This window comes from Hermetia illucens, chromosome 1, assembly GCF_905115235.1.
Source record: "Hermetia illucens chromosome 1, iHerIll2.2.curated.20191125, whole genome shotgun sequence".
NCBI lineage: Eukaryota > Metazoa > Arthropoda > Insecta > Diptera > Stratiomyidae > Hermetia > Hermetia illucens.
Genome location: NC_051849.1, coordinates 76,283,698 through 76,304,362, shown reverse-complemented (window position 1 = coordinate 76,304,362; position 20,665 = coordinate 76,283,698). Strand labels below are relative to the sequence as shown.

The following is a 20,665-nucleotide window of genomic DNA, read 5'->3' as shown; positions in this document are numbered from 1 at the left end:
TCAATGATGAGATTGCATCTCGACTGTGTGCTGATATGTCGTTGCTGTAACTACAATCGCTTGTGTATTGTGGTGCAGTTGCGGCTATCAGATTGCATGGTCAGAAGATTCGCTTTCGTGTTATTGGTTTGAGTGACCAAAGAGATCCACCATGGAAAATTCGTCTCGAACTTCGGCGGGACTCACTAAGGCAGGACATTGCTAGACTGATTCAGATCAGCACTGGCACGACGGTATGGCGAAAATCATTCCAGACGTGTCCAGAATGCAACATACGCGAGGAACCAGCGGAGCTTTTTCAGATTTCTCAACGAATCGCAGAGCGTCCAGACAGTACAGTTTTCGGTAACGGAAGCGAAAGAGTATTGAGTGGACTTTGGGGGTTACCCACCCAGCGTGCTGAGTGGATTACCGCCGAAGGCACCCGCCATGCCAATACGTTTGGAATGAATTTTGCGGATGTTACCGAAGAGGAAGTTCGACGAGCCATAAACAGCTCGAAGAACTGGAGGGGCTCAGGTCTGAATCGGGTGTAGAATTTTTGGTATAAGAAATTTACCAGCGTACAGTCGGTTGGCATGCAGTATAAATGAGGTCGGCAGGAGGAATTTCCACCCTTCCTCACTGCGGGGATTACCTACCTTATCCCTAAGGATACGGTGCAGGACCCTGCAGACACAAGACCGACTACTTGCTTACCAACCCTCTACAAATTCATAACGTCCATTATTAGTGGAAGGGTCAATGCACACCTCCAGACCAACAACATTCCGTCCGAGGAGCAGAAGGGCCGCCGAGTTGGGTCAAGGGGTTGCAAAGAGCAACTCATTATCGACTCGGTAGTTGCAGGACAAGCAACTAGAGGCCAAAGAAACCTCTTTAGTTTCTATATCGATTATGCCAAGACTTTTGATAGCGTTACGCATACTTGGCTAATCGATATTCTACATCCGTATCGCATTTATCCGAAACTAATAAAGTTTTTGGCAACAGTCATGGAGGGGTGGCATACCACCTTATCAGTGCGTACATCTGAGGGTGCTAATACCACAGAGCCCATCCGTATACGGAGGGACATCTTCCAGGGGGATTCATCGAGCCCCTTTGGTTTTGTATGGCACTGAACCCCTTTTCATGGCTACTGAATGACGCTAGAGGGCATGGTTTTGCAACAAAGTATGGCCTACGAGCGAAGTGCGAACTGACACACTTGATGTACTTAGATGACATCAAGCTGTATGCTGGTACTGACGACCATCTTAAAAGTCTTTTGCGAATAATAGACATGTTCAGCCGTGATATTCGGATGGAGTTTGGATTAGCCAAGTTTCGAATCCAAGCCATACGCAAGGGTCATCACGAGCCGCATGCCGGACATATCATTGGTGACCGAGACAGACCTCTATAAGTACCCTGGAATTTTGCAAGGAACCCATGCTCGAGTTGGTGATCTAAAGGATGCTCTGATGTCCGAATTTCTGCGACGTGTAAAGCTCGTGCTGAAATCGCTATTCGCTATCCTTTGACTGGTTTGTGCATTCGGAATATTGCCGTGGACGAAGACCGATCTGGAAAATGTCCAGCGGCGGATACGGACAACTATGTCCAAATTCTGAATGCATCACCCAAAGTCTGCCGTGGAGCGGATGAACCTGCCTCCTGACATCGGAGGTAGGGGCGTGGTTGATGTGGCGGCACAACATCATCGCCAAGTCAACTTGCTGTGCGCTTATTTTTACAGCAAAAAGCAGAGTCCCATTTGTCGAACAGATGGCTAAGTGCTGAGGAGCTCTTTGCTGAGACGGAGGGGTTCATGTATGTCATTCAGGACGGCGTGGTCGCTACCCGAGCTTGTAAAATGCTAATCATGAAAGAACGAGCAGTGCAGAATGTGTGGTTCGGCGTTAGAGACGTTGGATCATCTCATTTCTGGCTGAACTGTTATGGCACCGGTGCAATACATCACCAGGCATAATGCTGTGTGTAAAGTTATCCATCAAAACCTTGCATACAAGCATGGGCTGATCACAGGAACATGTCCGGTTTACCGATATGAGCCGCAAACAGTACTTGATAGTTCTGCTTACAGCATGTATTGGGACCGGCAAGTTCTGGCTGATCGCCGTACTGCACATAACAAGCCTGGCGTACTGTTAGTTGGTATATTATTGATGTTCCTATCCACCATAATAGCACATTGAATGGAAATATGTGAAAAAGAAGGTGAACTATGAGTCATTGGCTCGGGAAATCAAAGAAATTTGGCGTCTCGAGCGGGTGGTGTGTAGTCTCCATAATATTATCAGCTACAGTTATTGTACCTAAATCCCTCACGGCTTCTCTTAATGTGCTGGAATTTTTGCACAGTCTGGTTCAAACCATACAGAAGTACACCATTCTGCATACGTGCTCGATGTTGCGGGGAGTTCCTGTCGGATTCTCCCATTAACCTACCACCGGCCACCATCAACAGCCCCCCCCTTTAGTTTTTAAGTAGGTAGGATCGTCCGAGCTTAAATGCTTGGCACTTAGTGCTAGTATTAGGTAAAATCCGGCATCTGCCGAGATTGTGACAACTCGGATAATAATAATAATAATAAAATAATAACCGATATGAGCCGCAAGCAGTACTATTGATGTTGCTATCCCCCACAATAGCAACATTGAACGGAAATACGTGGAGAAGAAGGTGAACTATGAGCCATTGGCTCGGGAAATCAAAGAAATTTGGCATCTCGAGCGGGTGGTTGTAGTTCCCATAATATTGTCAGCGACAGGTATTGTACCTAAATCCCTGACGGCTTCCCTTGATGTCCTGGGACTTTCGCACAGTCTGGTTCAAACCATGCAGAAGTACACCATTCTGCATACGTGCTCGATGTTGCGGGGAGTACTCGACGGATTCTCCCACTGACCTACCACCGGCCACCACCACCAGCGCCCCTTTTAGTTTTTAAGTAGGTAGGATCGTCCGAGCCTAAATGCTTGGCACTTAGTGCTAATATTAGGTAAAATCCGGCATCTGCTGAGATTGTGATAACTGGGGAAAATAATAAATAATTATGGTTCTGCCCTTTAATTTAGGAAAAAGCAAAATTGATTTTTCTTTTAATTCAAGAAATTACCTAAAAAGTATTATGTATTATATATTAACGAACTTCCAAAATGAAACATATTCTGCAGCAAACGTTGAAAAAATATAGCTATATATTTATTATAATATAAATAAGTACTTAATTGGGTGCACCTAGTAAGTAACACTTTTATAACGAATCTAAACGATTCTACTTAGATGAATAGAGTAATACAACTTTGGATATTCTATCTGCAATTCCTCTATACTGGCAATTTTCTACTATCATTTGTTTGTCGTGAATACTAATGGAGAAGACTCATCCTCATCACTTTTGAGTGGTTGCGAATCAACGCCGTCATCATAATCGACGGAAGATGATCGCACAAGCTTGAAATGTGGGTGGTCGACACCACGAGTTAGAATTAAGGACGCTGGTCTAGGCCCTAAAATGAAAATCGTTAAGTTTAGACAAATTAATGAGAATATTCTAGAAAGAAGCTAAGGTAGACAATATGTTTGGTGCATAGAAAATATTATCTACTTCAGCTTCCTGGTCAACCACATTGAAAAAGAAATCCCACTAACCTGATGCTGATACTGAACGGTTCCTCTTCTCACACACCAATTCCATATGCGCCACATTATTATTAGGTTTGATAGAAACGCGCTTATCAGTCTTAATGCTTCCTGAAGGTTTCAAAATTGATTCCGGCGGACGATTTGTAGTCGCTAAGGGAGCAGATAAAGTCGTTACCGTTGGATTTGTAATTGATGTGCCAGGCAAAGCTAGTTCAAGGTCTGAAAGTTTAGCGAATGATTGCGAGAGAACTGTTATGAGCACAACAAATAATAAAAAAAAACTTAAGGCAACAACAGAAAACGTTGACGTATACAAAAAACACAAAATTAATCTTTGTATTAAATTCACGAAAAAACACATAAATTGCACAAATAGTGCAGTGAATTGGTTGATGATTTATTTAAATCATTGTAATCTGCAATAAAGTAGTATCAACTTAACACCAGTAAGTAGTAAATATACCAAACAATATTAAGGTAAAGATAACCATAAATTGCTGCATAATTATTAGAAAGAATCTGTTCACCGAAAAACCCATTACTTTTTTAATGGCAGTGTTAGAAGCACACTTAGTTTCAGACTGATTAAAAGAGAAACCCCAACATGCAAAAACTTTGAAATAGGCGATTGAAAATAAAACGCAAAATACTTTCATATGAATTGATATATTTTGAAATGTTCACGTCTCATTCATTTTATTAGTAATTTGTTCACTTATCAATTATTGTTATTTGTTCTAAGTACTTTACTTCCCATGCAATTGCTTCTCGAATGGTTATAAATGCACCTCAGTCCGAAGTTTAATACTTTTTCATATTGTAGTCGATATGTAATGAACGCGTGGCATTTACTTATAGCTAAATTTTTATTGGTTTTCTAAAGCCAACACTTTCTATATCTTCCTATGTAAATATCTGCGAGGATATAACATGGAACAAATAAGTACTTATGGGAAAAAAATTGTTTTATAAAAACAGCAGTGTATTCGAAAAAATCTCTATCGTCTACAGAAAAAAATATTAATCAAATTTCGAAGTACAAAGGCATTAAGATGGTAATGTCTAAGTGCTGAAATATCCAAACCAAAAACCAAGTGTGTAGTAAAACAATTATGTTTCGAACACAAAAATGCTGAAAATTATATAGTTATGATCAAAAACCAAAACAGGCGCAGTGTATTTCCGTGTTACAAACAATTTAAAAAAACTTGCAGTGAGTGTTAGGTCTTGAGCAACCCAGAAACCGAATTAAAAGACAATAAACCTTTCAGCCAAGTTGTGGATGTAAGCATTACAAAAGTTCATGTTGAACGATTTATTCGTTTAGTTTTCAGTTAAGCTCTTTTCATATTTTACATTTTTTTGAAATTTGCATTTGTTACTGTTACTTCTAGATTGATGGACTACACTCGTAAATAGTGCACAAAAACACAAACCAAAAAGTATTAGAGGCGGGTATCATCAAGGTTGATATGATCACCGGAAGGCATTACAATTACGGTAGGCAAAGGTTCATCGGCTAATTGTATCATATTATTTTGTGGAGCTGATGGCGAATGCACAAGTAAATCATTACTCATTTGCTTATTGTAAGGATGATGGTCATTATTGCCGCTAGTATTACTATTATTCAAGATACTATGATGATAGTGATGATTACCACCTTCATCGGATGGTGAACCAAATTCAGAACTTTCCCGAATGGGTGCTAAGTGTTGTGCTAACATCTCACCTGTTGGCAATCCAGAAGGACTGGCTCTTTCACTGATTGCAACGTCTTCGTATGCGTCTTCGTTTAATGTTTGCAATGCACCGCAAATCATTTGTTCCTCCAATGTAACCTACAATACAAAAATGAATTTGGATGTTAGTAAACATTCAGATATAATGAATCAGAACTATTCAAAGTAACAAGAATATTTAAACAAATTCACGTGACTACACAACATCTTAGGATGGAGACGATGAAGTCTGAGGTGTTTAATTGAAGGTGCACACTTAATGAAACAGTACAATGTGTGGATTATCTTAAATTACTGGAATAAATTACGTTAACAGAAAGTGACACTATTATTCGAAATATATCGCTTGTCCAATATCAAATTCAATCCGGATACTCAGAAGAATCTCTCTGCGATTCAATAAAGTTGCCAGTCGTAATTACAACCTACCCCATATTGTATCTCCTCTCGAAAAAGCAAGGGTCCTCGAAGTCTCACTTTTGAAACCCAAACATTCCACACCGTAACTATTGTCGTCTTGAAATCTTCATCATCATTCACCTAATCACCCAATCAGATAGTGTTTTCCGCTAGCCCCAGACCAAAAGGACTAGCTGTATTTATATTTTAAATTAATTTTATCATGTCTAAGATGATCATAAATTCCATCAAGCAAAGCAAAAAACATAAAGCTAATCGCATCGATCGAATTATTTGGTCGAGCGCGCTATTCTTATTTTAAAAACGTCCCGGACCAATATTGTTTTATGGTATTAAAAAAATCTGGCCAAAATGTACTAAATGGTACTTTTATATGAGCGTACTTAGATTCAAGTGAAAAGAAAAGGTTTTCACCTTTGCTGTTGTTGTATTTTGTGCCATATCCGTCTAATACTACTACTAAGAAAAATTGGTCTAGGAGAGAGGAGGCTGAAAAGTTCGTTCTAAGCACATATGGGACAATACAATGAAAAGACCAAAACATTTATTCCCACGTAACACAGATAAAACAAGAAAGGCAATGAAAATAAACATAATCGAGTGGCAAAGCAGGAAAAATGATCGGATTCGATTTGAAAGCTAACCAAATTCGAACTTCAATTTTATGGTTATGGACGCAGTTACAACTATAAGACAAGAATGAGTCGAATTGGAAAGCTACTGAATCACATCGGGGGAGATTCCGGTGCTAACTTCCTATAATGCCTTCTGGAAATAGTTTTAGGAGACGATATGCCATATATGGAGTTTGAGTTCTAGCAAATTTGGGGGGGGATATAACCATTCTTGCGCCGAGAAGGAAGTGTACTAAGGGTTGTTGTCATACTGGAAAACAAAGGGTTGTTCTATGCCTAAGGTTGAGTTTTGTAACAAATTATAGCACAGCACGTTAGAGTATTATTATTATTCTGTTAAGGGAAAGTCGCACCGCGTCCTTAAAGAACTATTGTGCCCCACGTTAGAGTATACTTCTGTTTCATGTTCAAATCAAAAAATACCAATCTATTTACTCTGCTACATGCTTGAGGTAATGCTGCGGCATCGTAAAAAAATATCGGTGTTAGCAAATATCGATATTTGGATTAGAAGATATCGATGTCGATGAAAACATCGTATTAATCAGCTTTGGGCATAGAGTGTGCATGTTAGCCGATCAGTTCAGTGTTTATTTTAATTTTAAATTTTACACCACGAACAGAAAGGAAGTGAATGAAATAAAAATAAGTTTATGTAGTGGAAACCCCGTTCATACGGAACTAATGGCCTAAACATAACAGCGGAGTGACTGCGTCCGTCCGCAGTGAGAGAGCCGTCAAATGAAGTTCATTATACGGACTTGTATGAGGTAATATATAATAAGTGCGGTGCGCAATGCGGCACGCAGCAAAGTTCGGAAAATCGAACTCTTGCGTTGAGTGAGAGAGAGAGTTTGTTGCGTCATTTGCATTATGGCGGCACTTTTCGTTTTCGGCTGTTACATTTGAATGGGATTAATTAGCATGAATTCGTTTAGGAAGCTGTCGTATGAAAACGTATTCATGTAAATTAGTTACATTAAGATGTAACAGCCGAAAACGATAAGCGCCACCATACTGCAAACGGCTGTAATCTGACATCAGACCGAACCTTGCCGACGTGGAGCGATCTTTGCCGACCTTAAATCTTAAAGTTGCGTGCCGGCCGCAACTTCTCTCATCAGCGTGCCGGACGCAACGGAATTGTGTTTCGGTCATAACGTCGCCATAACGCAAATATTTCACGACTTCAGCCCATACTTCAAACATGGAGTCTAAAATTCGCGTGGCAACGAATTCGGGGTATCTACTCCGGCTCAAGGTTTCCAAGCTACTTGAACCAATTTATGATGGTCAACTTCAGAAGTTAACGATGACTCATGTCAAAATTAAAAGGAACTTACGTTTAGACCAAGAAAAATGAAAGAATTTCTCACCACATAATGCCTTAGTAGCAGATTCAGTTGGCTGGAAAAGTAATACAAAAGAAGAAATTGAACATCTGTTACTGTTTTTATAGGCAAAACACTAAAAGCAGTTCGACCAAACAAAAAATGGAATTCTACCTTGTGGAAACAGATTGAATTAAAGGTTTTTGAGTTGTATTGACAGTCTTCTTCCTAAGCTCATCAGTTGCATCTTATCCCTATTCCTTCTAAATCAACTGACTATGTTCTTAATTTGTTCCAATAACCGCTCAAGTTTAAGTATCCATCTACTTAAGTATGCCTTTTCTTTCCAAGAGCTAGTTCGGTAGCCTTTATCATAATATTCCTTCCATATGTAACAACAGCAACAACGACATCGCGTTTAATGTTCCATTAGATATATATATTTTTTAAGCTTTTGTGCTGAATGAAATATCGAGCCAACATATCGGCCCAAAATATCGATACTGGAAAAATATCGCAAGCAAAGCATCGACGCAAAAAAACAATAATGAACATCGATGTCGCATCACTCACTTGGGGGTTATTGGCTTACGGACGAAACCCAAACACTATTTTCGGAGATGAACGGTTTCCTTTCTACGGGACGGCTATGAAACTTCGCTATCCAAAAATACTCTGCGTATACTCTAAAAGTGAAGCTGTAGGTTCGTGCATGTCGCTACATCTTCCAATGGCGTGGTGCCCTTGAGTAGGCTTTTATATGAATTGTGAATGATGCCGCGTTGTTGTGGCAGCTTCCGTAGTGGGTCGTCTCACTCTGTATCCAACTTAGTGTGTCATTTTAATTTTTTTCTGATATGATGGACTGCATTCACCGAAACCGGTTTTGCGATTTTATGGGAAGTTTGACTTTTTGTGACGACAAAAACAAAATGTTTATCCGTTAATTCTAATTGGCCCTTGTAATGCACTTGGGAGTCTCAAAAGATCCACGTTGAGCCTAATCTAAGTTCTACAAGTTTCCACAAAATAGGGAAAAGTTTACTTTCCAGAATTAAAATTGTACAAGGCTCAGTTTTAGTAATGCAATTTGAGGAACCCAACACGTTCTAACTCTTGTCTGCCTGTGTTTCACCCCATATATCTGCCTCCCTTACGTTAGTCCATCCTTGATGGGCGTTTAGACTCTAAATCGTGAGGGAGAGCTCTTTGAATTCAATTCTCCTAATTAAGAGCCCATATCCAAAAACGGCAGAGATGTTAGGTGGGTACAACACCCATTGGACGTCAGACGTCCGCTTGGTATAGACAGTATTTTCAGCTTAAAGTCTGAGCAACTGAGAGACGACATTCTCTTATATGTTTCTTTTTATGAACATTAGAGTTCAACTTATGAAAATTTCTTTTTCTTTGCCGGTTTTTTTGATTTACCAATAAGTTTACTGGAAGATCAGAGAGTATCTGCTTAACATTGATGAACACTAAATAATAAAAGTTTGCGTAAGAAACATATTCGAAGCAACCTGCGAATTCTATAATCTTTGCTCCCGAACTTCCAAAAATTTAGTCCACACAAAGCTTTTTTTATTTCCTCACCTTGAGTCATCGATTATTTTTGAATTGTCGTTTTTTGTCACTATTATCATTATATACAAAATAGCATTATTTAAATCGCTGCGTGCCGCTGCTATGACACGCTGTATGGAGACAAGTAAATGTTCGACTGCTGAAACGCCACCAGAGAACAGGCCGTCTTGTTTCCCGAAATTCGGGAGTTCCAATCCTGAAAGTGGACCAAAAGCTTGGTCTTTAACAGGAAACTGTCTGCAAAATTGTCTTTATAATTACAAGATCTGTTACATATATTTTTCACCGATGTCAGGATGCTCCAATTGGTCGACAATGGTCATCAAGAAGAATGACTATAAAACATTTCTCCATTGTTGGATCACATGTTCTCTTGCAAATTTAATTTTTTTTAACATATTTTTTCCTGTTAATTGAAAGAAGAACTCGGGTAGAATTGCTGGGGAGCAAGTGATATCATTTTTTTGGTTTCTCGGTCACTTGACCCTCCACATCATTTGTATAATTAACATTCAATTTCAATATGTTGTACATATTTTCCGATAGCTGCTATCTCAATATTAACTCTTCTGTATCATTGCTGATTTGAGATACCAATATTAAATCCTTAATAATTATCATTTTTTCACTAAACAGCTGCGATTGGCTCACTCTCGGAGACACTTTTATATGAAAAGTGGCAATTCTTCGTTTCGTAGTCAAATCCGTCAATTTCTCCCTTAAACAGACGGCATACGATCAACATATTAATCAGATTGTTGCAGATTGATATGGGCATTGAAGATGATATTGAATATTAGCGAAATTCCAACTTTCACTATCGTCAATTCGTAGGGACATTGATCAATAATTTTGATGGTCCAGATACGCAGGTCTAAAAGATTTATGCGATCACAAGTTTCTGGAAATTATCTGCGAAACAAACAATGGAGTGAAGGGCTAATATACTTAGTATCAAAAAACTGCAAGGACTAACGACTTCGTCCAGGGCAAAGGCAACTCTTCAGATGCTGCCTCACCTCTGCCCTGGCAACAGGTGGAAAAACGCTCCTTTGTATAATCGCAAAAACACGGCAAGGTTGTGAATTATATTAAAGTTAAATCACCAATAGTTTGAGTCTAAGCTAGGCTAAAGCTAGATTATTGTTTGGGATATGGGGGATCATAAGTCCACATCCACATGATGTTGGACTAGACCAAATGGAGAGCAACGGCAATATGAAATAATAAGGCCAACAAAGCAAAAAAAAGCCCTACGCTTGCTACCATCTTTTCTTCTAAGAATAAGGAATATTATCCGCCCCTGCATAGAACGGCTCCTGCACAAAGAGCAATTTACAAATTGGGTCTTTCCGATACGTGCTTATTACTATTCCTAAAAGAAGTGATAATAACACTCAATGCCGATAAACGAAAGTTTTTAAAGATAATTCTGAAATGGGGTTCTGATGCCTTTCGATAAATAAGTATAAGTGAAGACTTGATGATGCCCCCGTCTAACAATATATCCCGGAATTGTTTATTTACCGTAGGATTTCCGCTTACCCAGTGTAGTTTGAGTTCATCAGCATCAAACATCTGACGTCTAATGGGTGCATAGGTGGGGCAATCTCATAGGAAATGGTCCATGGGTTCCTCATTCATACATTCTCGCAAAATTCTTATATGATGGCCAGTCTTTTTCTTAAGCAAGATAAACTGCAATATGTTTACTTAATTCTGAGGGTGGTTAAATAATTAGAGCCACTCACATTTTTCATTTAATTTTCGGAGCGTGATATTTTTTTTGATTTATTTTCAATGTTCTGATGACAATGAATTTTTGAATGTAATTTACAGTGAATACTGCCATTTGATGAGATAATAATTGTTTGAATGTACACGTGTTCTACATTGTTTTTGAGATCATTTAGGTTGACATTAGTTAAGTTTTGTCATTTTTACACCATGAAGTAAGTAAATAAGTATTTATTAGTTAGTTATTTTTCTAAATGCATTTATGTATGGCGCGGTTATATATATATATTTTAACTTACAGGTTTTTTAATAAAAAAAAATTAAGATCTCTCCCGCGAAAAATTTCTGAGATTGACTTTTGAAATAAAAATGTTGATAACCAATACCCACAACTCAATTACATTGATATCAAACGTTTCGCAGCCGCGGTATAGACAGAACCAAATAGAAAATTACTGCAAATTTACAATTAACACCAAACGGGATGGCAAGTGTGATCATATTAACTCTTTATGAGTGCCTAGAGATGAGCAAATAATAAGGGATATTTGTTTCAAAAATAGGTAAAGCAACGGTAATTCTAAAACGTTCTAAACGTGATTAGGCGAGGCTCCTTACAGCGGATCGCCTGATGTATAGGTATTTAAGATCGGCCAAAAAAACACCCAATTTGTGAAAGCTAAAAGATAACTTGAAGAAACTGAAAACAAAATGAGGCAGAAAGAAAACGAAAAAGAAGTAAAGATGAAGAAGGTGAAAGTCCGCCACAGAAACATAAATCGTTGATTGGTAAACGGCATAAGTGTAAATCCCTTACTTTAGCTAACAAGTGTCAGAGAAAATGTCGAAGTGTTATGGTTGAGCCATTCTAAGTAACCCTGGTTCTGTTGAAGATATGAAAATGCTGTGTGGGCAACATTCGACCACATGCTTTCCGCAGAAGAATATCCGAAATATAGCTACTGCCCCAATTTCTTGAGGTATCTTCAACTGAAGGCAGAAAACATGCGAGATCGTTTCCAGCCACCCAGCGACTTTTGACGAAAATACAATTAACATCCCGAAACCGATTTATGCGGAATTATCTGCTGTAGATCTCTTTAAAATATGCTTAGCAAGAAATATCCAAAGTAGCAATGAGAGTTTTAATGGCTATGTATGGACTGGTTCCTAACCACATTTTCGTGGGCCTTGAAATCTTGGAAATTGCTACACAAATAGCGGCAAGTACCTTTAGTGGCTTTGTTCTAAATTTTTGGAAAATATGGGTGTAAAAATCAGCGAGCAATCTCAACACTTCTTTCAGGTACGAGACGGGCAGCAAATTTCACAACTAGCATTTCAAAAGAAGAAAGAAGAAAAAAGGGACCACCAGACTAGCTGCAGACGATGTCTATCAAGATGTATGGACCAGGCATAGCTGATTAGTGTATGCTTTTCCTATAAAAAGTCCATTTTAATAAACGTTGCTGCGACAAGCCAATTAGATCAGGCCCTTGAGCGTATTAGAGCACTTCATACTAGATCGTAACGGTACATTACAGTCCACTGTAGGAGGCAATGCGGTTAACACTGCGCTCGCCCGTGAATATTACCCCGATTTGACTCAGGTACTCATTCAGAGCTGAGTCGACTGATATCCGACATCCAGCCACGATACAAATCTCTCTACCACCAGTTAGATTTGAACCGCGATATTCGGACACAGAATTACGAATACTCTACTACTACTGCTACGCCATTTCATTGTTTAGTAAGGTAAAATTGTAATCGTGATTCGAACTATAGAGGCAAGAATACAGAATAAGAAAGCATTTGAATTTTTGGTTTAAGATGAAGATGTGTTTCCCATCAGCCATTCACTCTTGTTTAGAAGAGTCCACTTTGACCGCAAAAAACAATGCTAAAATGATTATAAAATTCATTAATTAAAAAGCCGCCAAAAATACACAATTTCTCCACAATCGGTGCAACTCCATATCGATCGCGGATGTAATCATGGCGTATCACGCCACTGCTCCAACACAATATCTTTGTCTGCATTACCGCGAGGTGCCGTTAATAATCTTTTATTGTCCGCTAGCACCCAGAACCCTAGAGGACAGGGCCAACAACACCGGGATAAATTTAGGTGTTAAGACGTTCGTCGATGCGTCGATCACCAATAGCGCTAGTTGTGAAACGCTACGTCATCTAAGTTGCGCTGATGGATGAAGCAATTTCATAACGCAGGTCACTATTTACTACATTAAACGTATTATAAAAGTAAGAACGGGCGGTTTACTGGTCACTCAAGAACACCCGACAGTTTATTCGACAAAAAAAGGCCCGGTTCTGGCCATGAACAAAACATTTTATTGGGTAGAATCTACATAAAGAAGCTACTGGCAATAATATTTAAGTTCACCGTGGCATTTTGGGAGATACATAATACATAAAAAAAAATTACTCATCGTTAAAATTATCTATTCTCCGGAATATTACCCCGAGCTACTTCTACTGTGATGGTGAAATGTGAAGTTTGAACATGTATTAACAAAGCACAACATTTAATTGAATTTTGTTTTTCTGAATTTTAATTTCTTTTTACCTGGATATATTCGTAATCATGAATTTTGGGCTGCATTTCCAAAACAATAATATTTAGAAAAACATCGCGTGATTAAATTGCAAATTGTGAAGCAACGAAAGGACAAATCATGAAACACTTATTTACAAATTTCATGGAATCAGACGTTAGACTGTGAGACTGAGCTTAATAATTGTATGTGGATTACGTGGGTATTTAAACGTACCTGTTTCTCCATCTGACTGGAATTCTTTCGGCTATGCGTTACCGGAACACTTATACTATCAGAAATATCAACTGCCGGTGGTTCTGGGTTGTATCGCACTTTACTTTGGGCTTTTTCAGAATTGCGAAGTGCTGTAATAAGCAGCCGGAATAGTTCCCAATGGCCGAAGGATAATTCCAGGACCTATTATTAAGAACATACATTAATGATATTAAAAGTGAAATGAGTTCGATGATTGCTGACTTATGCTTACATTTTTCAAATCATTTATATCGCAATGTTTCAAAACTCTACCATTGATGGCGTTTTGCCGTAAAATAGGCTCTAATTTTGGCAATGTTGGTTTCAAGTCTTCAATTCTTTCTATTAAAGCTATCACACCATCTGTACTTAGCTCAGATAAATGCATTTGAAGAATATCCTCCTGCGAATTGAAAAGTAAAATAATGATCATCATCGATTACTGTGATGTGCTTAACGAAATTGGGTTTCTAGTTGACACCAAACAGAAAATATAACAATTACCGGAAATGCATTCTCACTCCCTGGTGTTGCTGGTGTAGATGAGAACATAGCCTCATTGGCTTGTTGAACTTTTCTTCTTCTCAGAGACTCGGAACTTTGGTTGCTCAATGCCGCCGTCGCAGCGGGATAATAGAATGGATCATAAGGATATTGAATTTGTGGGTAAGGAGCGATCAATTGTGGGGGCGATGTTGGGTTTTGTGGTATACGAATCGGTGGAAGACCTTGCTTTGGTTGTATCACAATACCTCCTTCATCTTCAAAAGCTTGTTGATCCTCTGCAAAGACGAAATGGACCCTTGCATACAAGCATAATTAAAATTACTTCCACAACTTACCTTTCAAAACTTTCCTTAGATAAGGATCTAAATTAATAGTAAAAGGTAGAAATATTCTTAAATCTGCAACCAATAGATCGGATTTGTGAAGTTGAAGAAAAGCATCAAGTTTCCGTTCATCGCGATCTAATTCCAGCAGTGGAGCTGCTTCACGTAAATATGGAATTTTTTGGCGAACTCTGAGTTGAATAAATTTTGTTAAACAGTTGGAACTGATTTCTGATAATATATACTCACTTGTCATATACTGCTTGAAGAGACACGGTATCCTCTAAACTATCGCCACTCTGCTCGTGCTGTAACACTATCATACTTGCTCTCATTGGCCACTGTTCAGTCAAATTAATCCATGAACTTAATCGGTACCAACTAAACTCTATTTGGAATGCTTTCAAGAGACGAACTACCAACAGACAATGGATTGTATAATAGGATCACTCAAATAGAAATAAATTATGACTTACCTGTAATGTAAATTACATTCATTAATCGGCGCATACTTCTGGGATTCACGTCACTAAAGTAATCATCAGTTAGGATGATTTTCGATAAATCTAAAACGCCTTGTGGATTTTGACCCAAACGATGCAAATTTGATGCCACAGAGCTTGCCACAGATTCGGAGAGTCGTAGCTTCTTAGAGCCTCCCCTTCCAGCATTATGTGGTGTCCGCAGTTTTTCCTGGCTTGACATTATTTCCGATACATTGGATAATCTTCGTGCAGACGCTGAATGGCCAAGAGTTTGTTCATCGGATTGTGAATCCAAATAATTTCGCTTGAATGCCAAAGCAGTCATTTGTGCCCGTTGAACTTTTCGCAAGCCAGAATTTTGTAGGTAGACGGGTAAGTGTACAAGGTTTCTTAGAAAATCATGACCGCCTATTCCACCCTCGGTGAAAAGTCTTCGACTATTAGCCTCGGCAGCTTTGGCAATAACGTGGGGGTCAACAGCGATTAGAAGAACAAATGGCCGGCTCGGTGACATCAACAAGGTTTGAACGGAACTCAATACTGATAGAATTCGTTCAGTATCACAGGAGTCTAAGGCATCGACAATTCCAACTAGACGACTCTGCTGATTCGTGAATGAATCCAGGCACTGAAAAAAAGATCAATTGAAGTTATTTTTTGTTTAGTCAAGTAAAATTATTTCGAAATTTTTATTTTTAGAAGAATCTATTAAAACCAATCTGGAGGAGTAAAAATTACCGGTAATGGAGAATCGTTGTAACATTTTATAATTTCGAAAAAAAATATAGAGAAGAAAGGGGAAACAAAATAGACGTAACGGCTACTTCTAGCATTGCACATTGATTTAAGTGTAATGGGATGTGTGCTAGATCGCAATATTTGAATAACAATTATGCCAAATCTGTAAAATGTTATTCGTTACACAATTAGTTTCCACGTCCTTTTCGGGAACGTGCAACTTATATGCAAAAGACTTGTGAGCTTGTAATCGCTTTTGGGAAGAACGTCCTTTGAAGAATCTTCAGTCCTTTACATAACACATAATGTCAGTCATTGATTAAACCGTACGCAACAGAACTGGACGACCATGGCCCGAGATCAAAGGACCTCGAAATTTTGATTGGCCTAGACCTGACGCGGGTTGTAACGCGACTGTTGATGATTATTATTCGAAAGAATGAATTCAAATCTGACACATATGAATCTGTAAGAGATATTGCAGACAAATTGATTCTACACTATTTGATAGTTGTTTCCCGGCACACAACATTTTGGAAAGGCGAAGAAGCTTGATAAGTGGACTTCGGATAAACTTAATAAGCAGAACATGGCGCTTCGAATGGAAATTTGTAGCTCTCTGCTCTCCTATAGCAGAAATAATCCTGATGTGATGAAAAGTAGATCTCGTTGCAGATCCGCACAATGGCTAGATGCTGAATTGGCTCCAAAACGCATGCTAAAACTGAGCTTTAAATCGAAGAAGATAATTGTGATTATTTGATTGTCTGCAGAAATCCATTGTTCTCTTCATAATGTGGTGAAACTATTAATGCACAGAAATATTGGGCTTAAAGCGATGAAATGCAAGTAAAATCTTATATTTAGCGGCCTAGATTGCTCGATAGAAATGAAGTGATACTGCGTCATGACGTAAGATCGTATAATGAAGTATAAAACTCTGCCCCATCTACCATATTCAACAGACCCCCCAATTAAGCAGCCATAAAAATGCTTTCTTCATACCAGCAGTGAGAAGTGTACGTGATTTTTTACCTCGTTGGCAGAAGTGTCTCGAATTAATTGGCGCTTATTTTGATTAATAAAAGCTGGCATATTTCGTTAGGTGAAAAATAGTGAACTAAGTACAACTAAAAAGGCACATTAAGGCCAGTATGTGACAACATTCTGTGAAGTAAACATTTCCAAACTCATTCGCTCTAATCCGAAATTTTGTCGATAAATAGCCTGAGTTATATTCTCTTTGAACGCGTATTTGAGTACACGTCCACGTTGGTAGTCATTGATAACACGGCCATGATTCCATAATTGGGTTCTGTTGCAAAGCCCTTTTCTTGACAATGTTGACAGGGGAGGACCCAAAATGGTAGCCTACTACAGTTCAAAGTCTAAGACAAATCGATCGTCTATGATTATATTTTCAAATATTACCTACCTTTTGACCTTGATCCTCTATATTATATACATGGTGCAGGGAGGCGATTTGGCAAAAATATGACATTTTCTTCATGGCTTCGTGCAAGCAAAGCCGAAAATAACGAAATAAGCGCCTTTTACCAAGGTAAGACCTGTTTGTGCCCTTTACATTATTGCAAGGATATTCACAGTCGCGTTGTGTGCATCAAATTTATGATCGGTCGGCTCATCTAATCAAATAATTCATCATTCACAAGGCACATACAGCGCTGTAATCCTGAACAAATACCGTTGTAGTGGCGGCTGTGTAACATGCTGAAAACTTGTTCACGGTATATTTTTGTCATGGAACCCGAAATTGAGCCTCGGATCCGAAATATAACGACAACGGAAAAAGGCACTCCCTGTTCAGAACTGGCGTTCTTAGAACACTCATTGAACAGGTTGAAAAGTAACTATCTATTTACAACCTGTGTATCAATAGACGACTCTAGCAATAAGTGTTGGCCGATTTGGACATATCCAAAACGTCATGCATCAAGCATATGTTTAGCTAAACAACCAGTTTTGACACATTAGTGATCTTGGTATACTTTTGGATGTGAAAATGACGCCATTTGCGGGAAGTGTTGATTTTCTTATTTCATACGAAGAAAGCTCTGAAAAGTTTACAGAGATATTGATGTAAGTGAAACAACGTTCCGTAATTGGTTTCATCACTTCAAATAAGGTGATTTCAATGTTGTCGTGAGTGACAGAAGGCCTACAACCTTCGAAGACGCTAAATTGGAGGCATTGCTCAATGAGGATCCATATCAACCGCAACTTGTTTCAGCATAAAAAATTAAAAGTTACCTGCCAAGCAGTTTCCAAGTAATCATCATCATCAACGGCGCAACAACCGGTATCCGGTCTAGGCCTTCCTAGGCCTAGGTTTCCAAGTAATACCATAAAAAAATAGCTTGGTTCGTGGATAGCCTAATACAAGATATAATTAGTCAGCGAGATATTTGATTTCCCATCGCATACTATTTTTACAAATGAAAGAAGTCTAGAGTGCAGTATAACGTTTGTCATCCATAAGAATTTCACCCGCAACATCACAGAATTCAGACCAATAAATCAAAGAATTGGCGCGCTTCGAATAGGAATGAAATTTTCCAACGTTATGTTGTATATGTTGCTATAGTTATATTTATATATAAGAATACACTTAATTCTATTAAAATATTTTACTTTTGTTATGTTCAATTAATTTGTTAACAACTGTAAAACTAAATTTAAAGAATCCTAAAAGAGGAAAACGTTTTTAAAAATCAATTGAGTCGGCAAGGAATACCTCACACGACAACGATTACTCCGTGGGAAGTAGTCCCGATCCTTCAAATTGGCCTCGTGGCAGGATGCGAGCAGTCTCATAAATTTTGCTTGCAGCAGGAGCATAGTAATCTCATTGACTTGTTTCCTTCATTGAGGGATTCACAAAAGAAAGTGAACCCCACCAAATGTGATGACGTTCAATCAGATTAACCGCGGCTTCAGTCATAAACGAGCTGCATCTAACATACTTGAAGTGCGTGCATACCGCGGGGCAAACTACGGCACTATCTCATAAGATATCGATGCCGGATAGTAAATAAAAGGAATAGCGGGGTTACTCCCACTATCGAGTTCCACATTGATCAATTCCAAGAAGAAATGGAATCGAAAAATGCCATGGCATTAGATGAACAATTCTTGCAGGTGCTGAATCGACACCAGAATCTCGATAGCATTCATATGAGGTGGAGTCAACTAAAAGACGCAAACTAGACGGATCTCGGAGCAAAAAGAATAAATGGTTCGACGAAGAGTACCAGCAAGCAATCAACGAGTAAAACGCTACATGCATGTGTAGAAACAAGATCAGCAGCGACCCACAAGAGCCAACCGAGACAAATACGCTGATAAAATTTGCAGAAAGTTAAAGGAAAGCATATAAATGAGTGGGCCTCCAAGTTGAACGATAACTTTACAGACATAATTGACCATCCATTTACAAAATTGACAAAACAATGACAGTAGAAATTCGCCTAAGAACCCAATCGATGCGGCAGGGAATGTTATTTGAGACGTGGGGAAGATATTTAATCGACTTAATTTCCGCATATCGACTACGTACACTTGAAGAAACCCAGGATGCACGCTCAAAAAGAATAAAGCGCCCGGTGTGGATAGAATACCTGCGGGACTACGACAAGAAATGTGGGGATGCCCACGAAGCTTCATGAGCTCATAAACGAGAACTATACAGGGATATTGTATTGGAACTATAGAGGGATATTGTATTGGATGTATAACTTAATTCGTGCCGTTTTTTTTCCAAAATTTCAACGTTTATTCAATAGTGTTTGACCGGTGTTGCTACATGAGGCCGAGCGTTGTCATGATGGAAAATTATGGACTCATGTCTGGTCGCATATTCCGGGCATTTTTTGGCAATTGCTCTCTTCAAATGGATTAATTGTGTTCAGTAGCGTTCTCCATTGATGGTTTCACCCAGTTTTAGCACCTCATAATACAGCACACCCTTCAGATCCCACCAAATATAGAGCATTACCTTCGCGTCATCAATATTCGGCTTTGTCGTTGAGTTGGCTGGTTGACCGGGTTTCACATATGATTTTTTGCGCTTGGGGTTGTCATAATGAATCCATTTTTCATCGCTCTTACTTCTTTTTGTGGGGTTCCAGTAGCATTTCGGACATGCAAAATCGGCTTTGAAAGTCACTCGGCTTCAGTTCATGTGACACTGAATTTCCTTGCTTTTGAATGTATTCGGCTGTTTTAAACGTTTTGAAATGGCTGCTTAACTGACTCCTAAAAATCCTGCGGACTCTTCTTGTGTTTGAAAACAATCTTCATCGAGTAATGCTTCCAATTCTTAATCTTCAAACTTCTTTGGCTGGCCAGGACGTTCTCCGTCTGCCAAGTCAAAATTACCACTTTTAAACCGTGCAAATCATTTTCGGTACGTTCGCTTCCACCATCTCGATTACCGCACCCGTACCTGTTGTACGAACGTATAAAATAAACCGCCGTTGACATTAAGATTTGAAAGCTGCAGTGGGCAGGCCATCTAGAGCGCATGGACGAGAGAAGAATCCCCAGGCACCACTTCAAGGCAAAGTGGTAGGAAACGAACTCCAGGCAAAATCCGAAAGAATGGGAGAACTCACTGGACAGCGCAAGTTACACGCTGCTCAGTTTCCGAACTTGGAGGCGAGAAGAAGA

At 39.0% G+C, this 20,665-nt stretch overlaps 1 protein-coding gene across 9 annotated transcripts in view; it reads right to left on the bottom strand.

Moving 5' to 3' along the window:
- Window positions 1-3,189: 3,189 nt before the first annotated feature.
- The window catches only part of LOC119661442 (kinase D-interacting substrate of 220 kDa), a 164,546-nt gene continuing 147,070 nt past the window's right edge, over window positions 3,190-20,665 (bottom strand). For 6 of the 9 annotated variants that reach the window (XM_038070827.1, XM_038046577.1, XM_038071176.1 and 3 more), the window contains 10 exons: window positions 15,230-15,866; window positions 15,003-15,168; window positions 14,766-14,944; window positions 14,428-14,705; window positions 14,156-14,326; window positions 13,903-14,085; window positions 13,698-13,727; window positions 5,388-5,496; window positions 3,662-3,874; window positions 3,190-3,519 (listed from right to left, as the gene is read on the bottom strand). In XM_038070827.1, the coding sequence (XP_037926755.1) occupies window positions 3,359-3,519; window positions 3,662-3,874; window positions 5,388-5,496; window positions 13,698-13,727; window positions 13,903-14,085; window positions 14,156-14,326; window positions 14,428-14,705; window positions 14,766-14,944; window positions 15,003-15,168; window positions 15,230-15,866 (2,127 nt within the window). In that variant the 3' untranslated portion in view covers window positions 3,190-3,358. The remainder of the gene's footprint in view (window positions 3,520-3,661; window positions 3,875-5,387; window positions 5,497-13,697; window positions 13,728-13,902; window positions 14,086-14,155; window positions 14,327-14,427; window positions 14,706-14,765; window positions 14,945-15,002; window positions 15,169-15,229; window positions 15,867-20,665) is intronic. The other 3 variants (XM_038071035.1, XM_038071110.1, XM_038070962.1) reach the window with 3 other exon arrangements.